This window comes from Pseudorca crassidens, chromosome 1, assembly GCF_039906515.1.
Source record: "Pseudorca crassidens isolate mPseCra1 chromosome 1, mPseCra1.hap1, whole genome shotgun sequence".
Classification (NCBI taxonomy): Eukaryota; Metazoa; Chordata; class Mammalia; order Artiodactyla; family Delphinidae; genus Pseudorca; species Pseudorca crassidens.
In genome coordinates, this window is record NC_090296.1 from 3,735,874 (window position 1) to 3,749,177 (window position 13,304).

The following is a 13,304-nucleotide window of genomic DNA, read 5'->3' on the forward strand; positions in this document are numbered from 1 at the left end:
AATGAGAAGCCCGTGCACCACAAGGAAGAGTAGCCCCCATTCTCCGCAACTAGAGAAAGCCCGCGCGCAGCAACAAAGACCCAACACAGCCAAAGATAAATAAAATTTAAATTAATAAATTTAAAAAGAAGAAGCAATCTAGATGACCATCAGTAGGGGACAAGTTAAATAAGGGATGGTACAATCATGAACTAATATAGCCATTAAATAAAATAATAAAGCTCTTTGGGTACTGGTAGGGGAAAATCTCCAAGTTAAAGGGTCAAGTAAAAAATACAAAACAGAGCAGAGTCTATACTATGCTACCGTTGGTGTAAGAAAAAGGGAATAAAAGAATAAAAGATCTCATATAACATGAGATCTTTGGGGAGATCTACCCTATGGGGAGAGGAACTTCGGACAGAGGGGTGGGAGGGAGGATTTCCACTTTGTTGGCTCTGTTTTTGTTATTTTTGAATCTTGAATCATGTGAATGTATTACCTATTTTATATTAATATATTAAAGTTAGTGGATGTTCAATACTAAGATGAGAACAATACCTGCAAAGAACAGGTATCAGCTGAAAATTATTTAGTGTGTCCCAGCCCAGTTAAAGCTCAAGGCTGTTGTCCAGGCGTTAGGTCCCAAATCGCTAAATTCTCAGGACCGCTGGGGTGAGCGATCCCGGGGAAGGCCGTCTACACAATAATTCAGGCAGGGAACCGCCTGAAGCTGCCGGAGATTGCTTAGCAACTAGAGTGAGGAGGCGGGCCGCAGTGCGCACGCGTACACGTAGGGCTGGCGGGCGCGGACAGGGCGTTTTGCGCACGCGCGGGCTAACGGACTCGAGGAGTTCAGGGCCAGACGGTTGCTAGGGTGACAGGAATACAACATGGCGGCCGGATCCTAACGCTCTCCATCTAGGGACCACGGCGGAGGTCCTAGTTCGGGACCCTGCCCCAAAGGAGTGGAAGCCAGGGGCCACCCTTTCTGTCCCTTTCTTCTCCTTCCACTATCGGCAAGGGGTTGTCGCCGGCTTGCGCATCCATGATGAAGAGTTGAGTGGGGCTGGGGAGGGGCGGGACGAGAGGGAGAGTGGCGGCGGGACGGGGGCCGGCTTCCGCAGCCGCTCAGAGGGCGGTGGGAGGCACCGAGGGTGGGGACCCCAAACCTCCCTGGGCTGTTCGAAACCCCAGCCTGCTGGGGTAGCCCGAGGGGTTCGGGGCTGCTCTGGGGGCCGTGAGGGGTCCCACAGCGCCGACCCGAGTCCAGATGAGACTTATTTTGATGCGAGGTTATGTTAGAGTTTGGGGAGCTGACTGAAAAAAAATTTTTTTTAAATTTTTTAAAAGACTGGATTGAACCCGAGATTCTTTTCTTGAACATTCGGCAGTAATGTAGTGAGCGGTTACTGTGTGGCTTCCTGCCTTTTATTGACATTGGTTTAGTGGACAATTGAGAGGAAAGCTGGGCTGTGTATTTTCTTTTATTATTATTTTTGGGTCGAGCAGTAGTGTTTTTATCGGAACTTCCTTATAGAAATTTTGAAACAACTCTTTAGTGAAAGAGTGTACTGGGAAGTTGTGAAATGAGGTAGGGGTAAGACATTTACCTGTGCTTCGATTTGTGGATTATGGACAATCCCAAGTGTAACAACTAGAATGGTCTTCTTTTTTTTTTACATTACTTTACAGATATAATTGTCATTTACGCTTGTGAGCCAGAGGTGCAGAAAAATTCCGACCTCTCTTGCTGTGAAAAGATTAAATTATGTTTGGTGTAGTTATAATGTTTAATTTGCATAGTATTCTAATTGTCAGTTGGTAGTTGGTATATGGCATATACCAACATAAAGTGTGGGCTTATATACACATATTTTTTACGGTATTCCTTTTTTCCTTCCCAACTATTTATTTTGAAAAATTTCGAATCTACAGAAAAGATGCAAGAAGAGTACACTGCATATTCATACACCCTTCACCTAGATGCACCATTTTGCCTTATGTTTGTGTGCCATCTCACTTGTGCTCTGGCATTTTCTTTCTCTCTGTCTCTCTCAATTATGTGTTTATTTATTTTCGCTGAACCTGTTGAGAATAGTTGTAGACATCATTTCATTTCACCACTAATAATTCAGCAAGTATCCCCGAAGAAGAAGAACATTCTCCTACATAATCACAGTCCAAATAACACGTTGATACAATGCTGTTATGTAATATGCAGTCTATATCTCACATTTTCCCAGTTATCCCAATAATATCCTTTACAGGTGTTTTTATTTTTTCCAGGATCCCAGTCAAAAATCACAAATTGCACTTTGTTGCCATCTTTTTGGTGTCCTTTAGCTGGCACAGTGTCTTGCCTTTTGTGTCTTTGATGACAACATTTTTCCAGAATCCAGGCCATGTGTTTTGCAGAATGTCCCACAATTTGGATTTGTCTGATAATTTCCTCATGATTAGCTTTATTTTTTTTTCTTTTTTCCTTTAACATCTTTATTGGAGTATAATTGCTTTACAATGTTGTGTTAGTTTCTGCTGTATAACAAAGTGAATCAGCTATATGCATACGTATATCCCCATATCCCCTCCCTCTTGCGTCTCCATCCCACCCTCCTTATCCCACTCCTCTAGGTGGTCGCAAAGCACCGAGCTGATCACCCTGTGCTATGCAGCTGCTTCCCGCTAGCTATCTGTTTTGCATTTGGTAGTGTATATACGTCAGTGTTACTCTCTCACTTCGTCCCAGCTTACCCTTCCCCCTCCCCATGTCCCATTCTCTACGTCTGCGTCTTTATTCCTGTCCTGCCCCTAGGTTCTTCAGAACTTTTTTTTTTTTTTTTTTTTTTTTTTTTTGCGGTAGGCGGGCCTCTCACTGCTGTGGCCCCTCCGGGCCATGGCTCACGGGCGCACGGGCGCAGCCGCTCCGCAGCATGTGGGATCTTCCCGGACCGGGGCACGAACCCATGTCCCCTGCATCGGCAGGCGGACTCTCAACCACTGCGCCACCAGGGAAGCCCCCTTTTGTTTTTTTTTTCAGATTCCATATGTATGTGTTAGCATACGGTATTTGTTTTTCTCTTTCTGACTTACTTCACTCTGTATAACAAACTCTAGGTACATCCACCTCACTACAAATAAATCAATTTCATTTCCTTTTATGGCTGAGTAATATTCCATTGTATATATGTGCCACATCTTCTTTATCCATTCATCTGTTGATGGACACTTGGGTTGCTTCCATGTCCTGCCTATTGTAAATAGAGCTGCAGTGAACATTGTGGTACATGACTCTTTTTGAATTATGGTTTTCTGGGTCATATGGTAGTCCTATTTTTAGTTTTTTAAGGAACCTCCATACTGTTCTCCATAGTGGCTGTATCAATTTGCATTCCCACCAACAGTGCAAGAGGGTTCCCTTTTCTCCACACCCTCTCCAGCATTTATTGTTTCTAGATTTTTTGATGATGGCCATTCTGACTGGAATGAGGTGATATCTCATTGTAGTTTTGATTTGCATTTCTCTAATGATTATTGATGTTGAGCATCCTTTCATGTGTTTGTTGGCAGTCTGTATATCTTCTTTGGAGAAATGTCTATTTAGGTCTTCTGCCCATTTTTGGATTGGGTTGTTTGCTTGTTTGTTTGTTTGATATTGACCTGCATGAGCTGCTTGTATATTTTGGAGATTAATCCTTTGTCAATTGCTTCATTTGCAAATATTTTCTCCTATTCTGAGGTTTTCTTTTTGTCCTGTTTATGGTTTCCTTTGCTGTGCAAAAGCTTTTAAGTTTCATTAGGTCCCATTTGTTTGTTTTTATTTCCATTTCTCTAGGAGGTGGTTCAAAAAGGATCTTGCTGTGATTTATGTCATAGAGTGTTCTGCCTACGTTTTCCTCTAAGAGTTTTATAGTGTCTGGCCCTACATTTAGGTCTTTAATCTATTTTGAGTTTATTTTTGTGTATGGTGTTAGGAAGTGTTCTAATTTCATTCTTTTACATGTAGCTGTCCAGTTTTCCCAGCACCACGTATTGAAAAGGCAGTCTTTCCTCCATTGTATACTCTTGCATCCTTTATCAAAGATAAGGTGACCATCTGTGTATGGGTTTATCTCTGGGCTTTCTATCCTGTTCCACTGATCTATATTTCTGTTTTTGTGCCAATACCATACTGTCTTGATTACTGTAGCTTTGTAGTGTAGTCTGAAGTCCAGGAGCGTGATTCCTCCAGCTCCGTCTTTCTTTCTCAAGACTGCTTTGGCTATTCGGGGTCTTTTGTATTTCCATACAAATTGTGAAATTTTTTGTTCTAGTTCTGTGAAAAATGCCATTGGTAGTTTGATAGGGATTGTGTAGATTGCTTTGGGTAGTATAGTCATTTTCACAATGCTGATTCTTCCAATCCAAGAACATGGTATATCTCTCCATCTGTTTGTATCATCTTTAATTTCTTTCATCAGTGTCTTATAGTTTTCTGCTAACAGGTCTTTTATCTCCTTAGGTGGTTTATTCCTAGGTATTTTATTCTTGTTGCAGAGGTAAATGGGAGTGTTTCCTTAATTTCTCTTTCAGATTTTTCCTCGTTAATGTATAGGAATGCAAGAGATTTCTATGCATTAATTTTGTATCCTGCTACTCTACCAGATTCATTGATTAGCTCTAGTAGTTTTCTGGTAGCATCTTCAGGATTCTCTATGTATAGTATCATACCATCTGCAAACAGTGACAGCTTTACTTCTTCTTTTCTGATTTGGATTCCTTTTATTCCTTTTTCTTCTCTGACTGCTGTGGCTAAAACTTCCAAAACTATGTTGAGTAATAGTGGTGAGAGTGGGCAACCTTGTCTTGTTCCTGATCTTAGAGGAAATGGCTTCCGTTTTTCACCATTGAGAATGATGTTGGTTGTGGGTTTGTCATATATGGTCTTTATTATGTTGAAGTAGGTTCCCTCTATGCCTACTTTCTGGAGAGTTTTTTTTTTTTTTTAATACATTTATTTATTTATTTATGGCTGCATTGGGTCTTCGTTGCTGGGCATGGACTTTCTCTAGTTGTGGCAGGTGGGGGTGACTCTTCATCACAGTGCACGGACTTCTCACTGCAGTGGCTTCTATTATTGCAGAGCACGGGATCTAGGTGCACAGGCTTCAGTAGTTGTGGCACACAGACTCAGTAGTTTGGCTCATGGGCTCTAGAGTGCAGGCTCAATAGTTCTGGCACATGGGCTTAGTTGCTCCACTGCATGTGGGATCTTCCTGGACCAGGGCTCGAACCTGTGTCCCGTGTGTTGGCAGGCAGATTCTTCACCACTGTGCCACCAGGGAAGTCCCTGGAGAGTTTTCATCATAAATGGGTGTTGAATTTTGTCAAAAGCTTTTTCTGCATCTATTGAGATGATGGTATGGTTTTTATCCTTCATTTTGTTAATATGGTGTATCACATTGATTGATTTGCATATATTGAAGAATCCTTGCATTTCTGGGATAAACCCCACTTGATCATGGTGTATGATCCTTTTAATGTGCTGTTGGATTCTGTTTGCTAGTATTTTGTTGAGGATTTTTGCATCTGTGTTCATCAGAGATATTGGCCTGTAGTTTTCTTTTTTTGCGACGTCTTTGTCTGGTTTTGGTATCAGGGTGATGGTGGCCTCCTAGAATGAGTTTAGGAGTGTTCCTCCCTGTGCTATATTTTGGAAGAGTTTGAGAAGGATAGGTGTTAACTCTTCTCTAAATGTTTGATAGAATTCGCCTGTGAAGCCATCTGGTCCTGGGCTTTTGTTTGTTGGAAGATTTTTTTTTTTTTTTTTTTTTTGTGGTACGCGGGCCTCTCACTGTTGTGGCCTCTCCTGTTGCAGAGCACAGGCTCCGGACGCGCAGGCTCAGCGGCCATGGCTCATGGGCATAGCCACTCCACGGCATGTGGGGTCTTCCCGGACTGGGGCACGAACCCGTGTCTCCTGCATCGGCAGGAGGACTCTCAACCACTGCGCCACCAGGGAAGCCCTGTTGGAAGATTTTTAATCACATTTTCAATTTCAGTGCTTGTGATTGGTCTGTTTATATTTTCTATTTCTTCCTGGTTCAGTCTCGGAAGGTTGTGCTTTTCTAAGAATTTGTCCATTTCTTCCAGGTTGTCCATTTTATTGACATAGAGTTGCTTGTAGTAATCTCTCATGACCCTTTGTATTTCTTCAGTGTCAGTTGTTACTTCTCCTTTTTTATTTCTAATTCTGTTGATTTGAGTCTTCTCCCTCTTTTTCTTGATGAGTCTGGCTAATGGTTTATCAATTTTGTTTATCTTCTCAAAGAACCAGCTTTTAGTTTTATTGATCTTTGCTATTTTTTCCTTCATTTCTTTTTCATTTATTTCTGATCTGATCTTTATAATTTCTTTTCTTCTGCTAACCTTGGGTGTTTTTGGTCTTCTTTCTCTAATTGCTTTAGGTGCTTTAGGTGTTGTTTATGTGAGATTTTTCTTGTTTCTTGAGGTAGGATTGTATTGCTATAAACTTCCCTCTTAGAACTGCTTTTGCTGCATCCCATAGGTTTTGGGTCGTTGTGGTTTCATTGTCATTTGTTTCTAGGTATTTTTTTATTCCCGCAGTGATCTCTTGATTATTTAGTAGCATATTATTTAGCTTCCATGTGTTTGTATTTTTTACAGTTTTTCTTCTGTAAGTGATATCTAGTCTCATAGTGTTGTGGTCAGAAAAGATACTTGATATGATTTCAATTTTCTTAAATTTATGAAGGCTTGCTTTGTGACCCAAAATATGGTCTATCCTGGAGAATGTTCCATGAGCACTTGAGAAGAAGGTGTACTCTGTTGTTTTTGGATGGAATGTCCTATAACTATCAATTAAGTCCATCTTGTTCAATGTGTCATTTAAAGTTTTTGTTTCCTTATTTACTTTCATTTTGGATGATCTGTCCGTTGGTGAAAGTGGGGTGTTAAAGTCCCCTACTATTATTGTGTTACTGTCGCTTTCCCCTTTTATGGCTATTAGCATTTGCTTTATGTGTTGAGGTGCTCCTGTGTTGGGTGCATAAATATTTACAATTGTTATATCTTTTTCTTGGATTGATCCCTTGATCATTATGTAGTGTTCTTCTTTGTCTCTTGTAATAGTCTTTTTTTGTTTGTTTGTTTGTTTGTTTTTTGTGGTACACGGGCCTCTCACTGTTGTGGCCTCTCCCATTGCAGAGCACAGGCTCCGGACGCACAGACTCAGTGGCCATGGCTCACGGGCCTAGCCGATCCGTGGCATGTGGGATCTTCCCAGACTGGGGCACGAACCCGTGTCCCCTGCATTGGCAGGCAGACTCTCAACCACTGCGCCACCAGGGAAGCCCTAGTCTTTGTTTTAAAGTCTATTTTGTCTGATACGAGGCTTGCTACTCCAGCTTTCTTTTGATTTCCATTTGCATGAAATATCTTTTTCCATCCCCTCACTTTCAGTCTGTATGTGCCCTAGGTCTGAAGTGAGTCTCTTGTAGACAGCATATGTACGGGTCTTGTTTTTGTATGCATTCAGCCAGTCTGTCTTTTGGTTGGAGCATTTACATTTAAGGTAATTATCGATATGTATGTTCCTATTACCACTTTCTTACTTGTTTTGGGTTTGTTATTGTAGGTCTTTTCCTTCTCTTGTGTTTCCTGCCTAGAGAAGTTCCTTTAGCATTGTTGTAAAGCTGGTTTGGTGGTGCCAAGTTCTCTTAACTTTTGCTTATCTGTAAAGGTTTTAATTTCTCCATTGAATCTGAATAAGATCCTTGCTGCGTAGAGTAATCTTGGTTGTACGTTTTTCCCTTTCATCACTTTAAATATGTCCTGCCACTCCCTTCTGGCTTGCAGAGTGTCTGCTGAAAAATCAGCTGTTAACCTTATGGGGCTTCCCTTGTATGTTATTTTTTGCTTTTCCCTTGCTGCTTTTAATATTTTTTCTTTGCATTTAATTTTTGATAGTTTTATTAATATGTGTCTCGGTGTGTTTCTCTTTGGGCTTATCCTGTATGGTACTCTCTGTGCATCGTGGACTTGATTGACTATTTCCTTTTCCATGTTAGGGAAGTTTTCAACTATAATCTCTTCAAATAGTTTCTCAGTCCCTTTCTTTTTCTTTTCTTCTTCTGGGACCCCTATAATTCAAATATTGGTGCATTTAATGTTGTCCCAGAGGTCCCTTAGGCTGTCTTCATGTCTTTTCATTCTTTTTTCTTTTTTCTGTTCCACAGCAGTGAATCCCACTGTTCTGTCTTCCAGCTCACTTACCCGTTCTTCTGCCTGAGTTATTCTGCTGTTGGTTCCTTCTGGAGTATTTTTAATTTCAGTGACTGTGCTGTTCATCACTGTTTGCGCTTTAGTTCCTCCAGGTCCTTGTTCAATGTCTCTCGTGTTCTCTCCATTCTGTTTCTGAGCTTTTGGATCATCTTTACTATCAGTACTCTGAACTCTTTTTCAGGCAGGCTGCCTATTTCATTTTCATTTATTTGGTCTTGCTCCTTCGTTTGTAACACATTTTTTTGTCATTTCATTTTATTTTTCTTCTCTTTTTGATGGGTGGCACTCTCTTCCTGTCTTACTGGTTGTTTGCCCTGAGTCGTCCAGCACTGGAGTTTGCAGGCAGTTGGTTAGAGCCAGGTCTTGGTGCTGAGATGAGGACCTCCGGGAGGCCTCACTCTGTTTAATAGTCCCTGGGGTCTGAGGTTCTCTGTTAGTCCAGCGGTTTGGACTTGGAGGTCCCACCACAGGAGCTCAGGCCTGATGTCTGGCCTGGGAACCAGGATCTCACAAGCATGTTAATAAGGCATATATAACACATATTAATATGTTAATAAGGTTTGAAGGTAGCAGCGACGGTCCTTGTGCCCTAGGAAGCAAACAGCTAGTGGTTGTGACTCGTGCTAGGCTCAGAGGACAAGGTTTGCACGACAGCCATGGGCACTTCCAGTGTTCTAAACCTCATGATTAGCTTTAGCTTAAATATTTTTGTCAGGAATATGTCAGAGATGAAGTCGTGTCCCTGTCACTGTGTCTCATCTAGAGTGTCTGATGTCAGAGTGTCTTAGTTTTGTTGAAGCTAGGTTTGATCATTTGATTGTTCGTTTATTCACCTTTGCCTCTTAGACCCTTCGTGCTTCTCTTCCTAGAGTCAACCACTCTTACCAGTTTCCTGTGCGTCTATATATATGTATGTATGCGTAAATTATTGTGTATCTAGCCTCTTTTAAAAATACTGATGTTAGCATTTATATATATACACACACGTATATATACACATTGATATATATGTTAACATTTGCATTTTATGATTTATATCCTTTAAACTTCTGGGGTTTTACAAATCTATATTACGTGTTATTTGATATGTTATTTGAGATGTGGCCATTTTGGTGGCTTTAATTACTTGGTTTAGTGGTGCATCCTTATTCTCCCTTCTTTCTACCTTAAAATCCAGTCTGAGAACTGGTGTAACCTATTGTCCTTCAGGTTTAAGTCCTGATCATTAAATACTGAACAAATAGTCAACAGTGGAGAGAATATTCCAGAAAAGAACGTCACAGACACAGAGTCTTGGAATTAGAATGAACAGGAAGAGTGTGTAATGGTGAAATTGGACTTGTAGCTTGAGGTCATTGAGTGGGACTGGGAGTGCTCGATTATCATGCTCGTCTTTATTTTGCAGTTTTCTAGATGTATTTTCTTTTTTTTTTATTTTAATTTTATTTATTTTTTTTACTGTGTTGGGTCTTTGTTGCTGCACACAGGTTTTTCTCTAGTTGTGGAGAGCAGGGGCTACTCTTCGTTGTGTTCCACGGGCTTCTCATTGAAGTGGCTTCTCTTGTTGTGGAGCATAGGCTGTAGGCGCACGGGCTTCAGTAGTTGTGGCACATGGGCTCAGTAGTTGGGGTTTGTGGGCTCTAGAGCACAGGCTCAGTAGTTGTGCTGCGTGGGCTTAGTTGCCCCACGGCATGTGGGATCTTCCCAGACCATGGTTCAAACCGGTGTCCCCTGCATTGGCAGGTGGATTCTTAACCACTGCATCACCAGTGAAGCCCCTAGATGTATTTTCTTATTTGTTTTCCAGACAATGACCAAGTGCTTGGGGATATATTGATCATTCTGTGGATTATTCCTGACCACCTCCTTTTTGCTTTGCATCATTTTCAGTAGTAGGGACCAAGGAGTAACACAGCTTAGTTGCTAAGAGTGTGGGCTTTGGAGCCAGGCAGACAAGGTATCCTCTGGCAGGTTACCGACCTTTCTTTTCTTTTCTTTTTTTTTTTTTTTTCAATGGTACATGGGCCTCTCACTGCTGTGGCCTCTCCCGCCGCGGAGCACAGGCTCCGGACGCGCAGGATCAGCGGCCATGGCTCATGGGCCCAGCCGCTCCGCGGCATGTGGGATCTTCCCAGACTGGGGCACGAACCCGTGTCCCCTGCATTGGCAGGCGGACTCTCAACCACTGCGCCACCAGGGAAGCCCCCGACCTTTCTTTTCTTATGCTGGTTTTTCTTCATCATTCCGGTTTTCTGCTGCTGTGTAACAAATTACCCCAACTTGGTGGCTTACAATAACAATCATTATTCTCTCCTATGGTTCTGTGAGTTGCCTGGACCCAACGAGGCAGGTTTCACTTGGAGTCTCTCATGTGGTTGCAGTTAGATGGTGGCTGGAGCTGGAGTCATCTCAAAAGTTTCCTCACTCAAGTGTCTGGTGGTTGATGCCAGCTGTCAGCTGGGACCTCAGCATGGGCTGTCAGCCAGAACATAACACTCAGAATCTCCACGTGTCTTGGGCCTCCTCACAATATGGCAGCTAGGTTCTGAGAATGAGCATCCCGAGAGTTTGAGGTGGAAGCAGCATTACGTTCTCTGATCTAGCCTCAGAAGTGGCATAATGTTACTTCTGCATCCCTCAGATTTGAGAGGAGAGAACATAGATCCCACCTCTTGATGGAGGAGTGACAAAGACACATAGTAAGATGAGCATGTGGGATGGGATATCTAGAGGCTGCCATCTTTGGAAAATAAAACCTTCCACACTCATCTTTAAACAGGCATAATAATACTTATTTTATAGGATTGTTTCAAAGTTAAATGAGATAATCTACGTAAAACTTACAGCATAGTGTCTGGTACATGGTAAAATGTGAATGAGTTATCATTTGCTATCACAGTGGATGGCAGGCAAGGATGTAAAAGGGGAAAGAATGGCAAACATCAGTCAGATCCTTACTTTGAAAAAATTTACCCTTACCTAATCTAATGCGAGTATCAATTTTTTTCCTGTCTGTACTTTTTAATGGATTATTCAAAACGTATCTATAAAAAGAGAAAAAACTACATATTCTGAAGGCAGTAACCGTTTGCTATTATATCACAGAGAGAGTTTAAAAAATCATCTGTTGTAATTGCAGTGAGGTTTAAGCTTTCTGTCCCTCATAATGTAACTGAGCAGGACCCTATGGGGCCTTCCCAGAACAGACCCCTCCCCCATGTCCTCTGCTGTAGCTCCGCTCTGAAGTACCCAGATAATAGTATCTGATGCACATTTCCTGAGTTGTTTTACAGGTGCTAAAACCACCACCAAATGGGAGAAATTACCTACTTGATGACCATAAACAAATAGCTCCCAGACCTACTGGCGCCTAAGGATTGATAATGTTAACCCCTGTGACATCACCCTGTTACATCACCATCAACCAATCAGAGAATTGTGCATGAGCTGATCACATACCCTGGGACGCCTCTCCCTAACTGGGCCTTTAAAAATGCTTTGCTGAGGGACTTCCCTGGTGGTCCAGTGATTGGGACTCCACGTTCCCAATGCAGGGGACTCGGGTTTTATCCCTGAAGGGAACTAGATCCCACATGCTGCAACTAAGAGCCTGCATGCCGCAACTAAAAATACCACACATGGCAAGGAAGATCCCGCATGCTGCAACTAAGACCCAGTGCAGACAAATCAAAATAAATAAATAATATATATATAGAAATTTAAAAAAAATTTTTTTTAAAATGCTTTGCTATGCATTTAAACCCATTGGGGAGTTCAGGTATTTTAAGCACTAGCTCTCCTGGGCTCCTTATCTAGCGCCCTACAATAAATGCTGTGCTTTCCTTCACCACAACCTGGTGTCAATAGACTGGCTTTACTGCGAACTGGCGAGCGGACCCAAGTTTGGTTCGGTAACAATTTATGTCAGTATTTTTATAGAATCAAAGTTGCAAGGTACTTCACATAATGTTGTTCCATGCTCTCCTTCCTAGTGTGCATATCACCTTCTGTTTTATAAATAGATGCATCAACTAGCAACTTTTTCTCTTTAAATAAAACAAAATTAAGGAAAAATAATCGTAGCTTTGTGATAAATTCAAGCAGTGAAAGGTTTTCAGTTAGTCTCAGGACCCTTCCCTACTGGGCAGAGTCCGTCCTGGTTAACATTTTCTTAGATACGTCCATAAATTTTCTGTGCATATTGTGTGTGTGTGTGTGTGTGTGTGTGTATGTAGGTATTTGTTCTAAAATTAGATGTGATTATATTAAATATGTTGTACTGTAGCCTGTTAGGATGATGCTTCAATGAAGATGTTTGAACATAGATCTTTGAGTAATTCATGTTTATCAGTGGCATACATTGATTGGGTTAAAGGGTGCAGTTTAAATTTTAAAGTCTAAGTTTTTTTTTTTTTAAGTATAATTGACCTACAACACTATGCTAGTTCCAGATGCACAGCACAGTGATTCAGTGTTTCTGCACATTACAAAATGATCACCATTTTTATGAATTTATGAATACTTTTACGTCCTTTTGTGTTTTCACTATGTTTGGTAGTTCAGGTCACAATTTTCCACACTACAGCAAGTCATTAATTGGGCACAGCCTTCTTTATTGAAGGGTCCTGACCTTGTTTTAGTGATTTGGTTTGAATTACTTAATCTCTCAGGGAGAGTGGGAATTACAAGCTGAATCCTCTTCCTTTTAAACTCTAGTTGAGGGTTATACTCACTAATTAACCTCCCTCAATTCTTTTCACCCCTCCGCTGGTGAAGCCCCATCGTTCTGATGCTTATCACCTGCCTTGATTCAAATCTTTAGAAGCAGTGTTTGAATACAAATATTTGGATTTGGGTGTGACAGGTTTAGAATTTCACAAAAAATGAATCTGAACTCCATTTTCACGCTTTAAATAAGGCTTAAATTCCACTTAAACAAGCCTTGGTTTGGTAAAAATGAATAGAATCTTAATTAATATGAACGGACTTATTTATCCTCCTTGTTCTATCTACCCTGTTTTAAAAAGTATTAATTTTATTAA

The 13,304-nt window shown here is 41.3% G+C and overlaps 1 protein-coding gene across 7 annotated transcripts in view; it reads left to right on the top strand.

The window, feature by feature from the left end:
- The first annotated feature begins 816 nt into the window (after positions 1 to 816).
- The window catches only part of MOK (MOK protein kinase), a 47,299-nt gene continuing 34,811 nt past the window's right edge, over positions 817 to 13,304 (top strand). For 5 of the 7 annotated variants that reach the window (XM_067725036.1, XM_067725086.1, XM_067725055.1 and 2 more), the window contains exon 1: positions 817 to 1,037. In XM_067725036.1, the coding sequence (XP_067581137.1) occupies positions 1,028 to 1,037 (10 nt within the window). In that variant the 5' untranslated portion in view covers positions 817 to 1,027. Of the gene's footprint in view, positions 1,038 to 10,777; positions 11,701 to 13,304 lie in introns of those variants that run through there. The other 2 variants (XM_067725105.1, XM_067725047.1) reach the window with 2 other exon arrangements.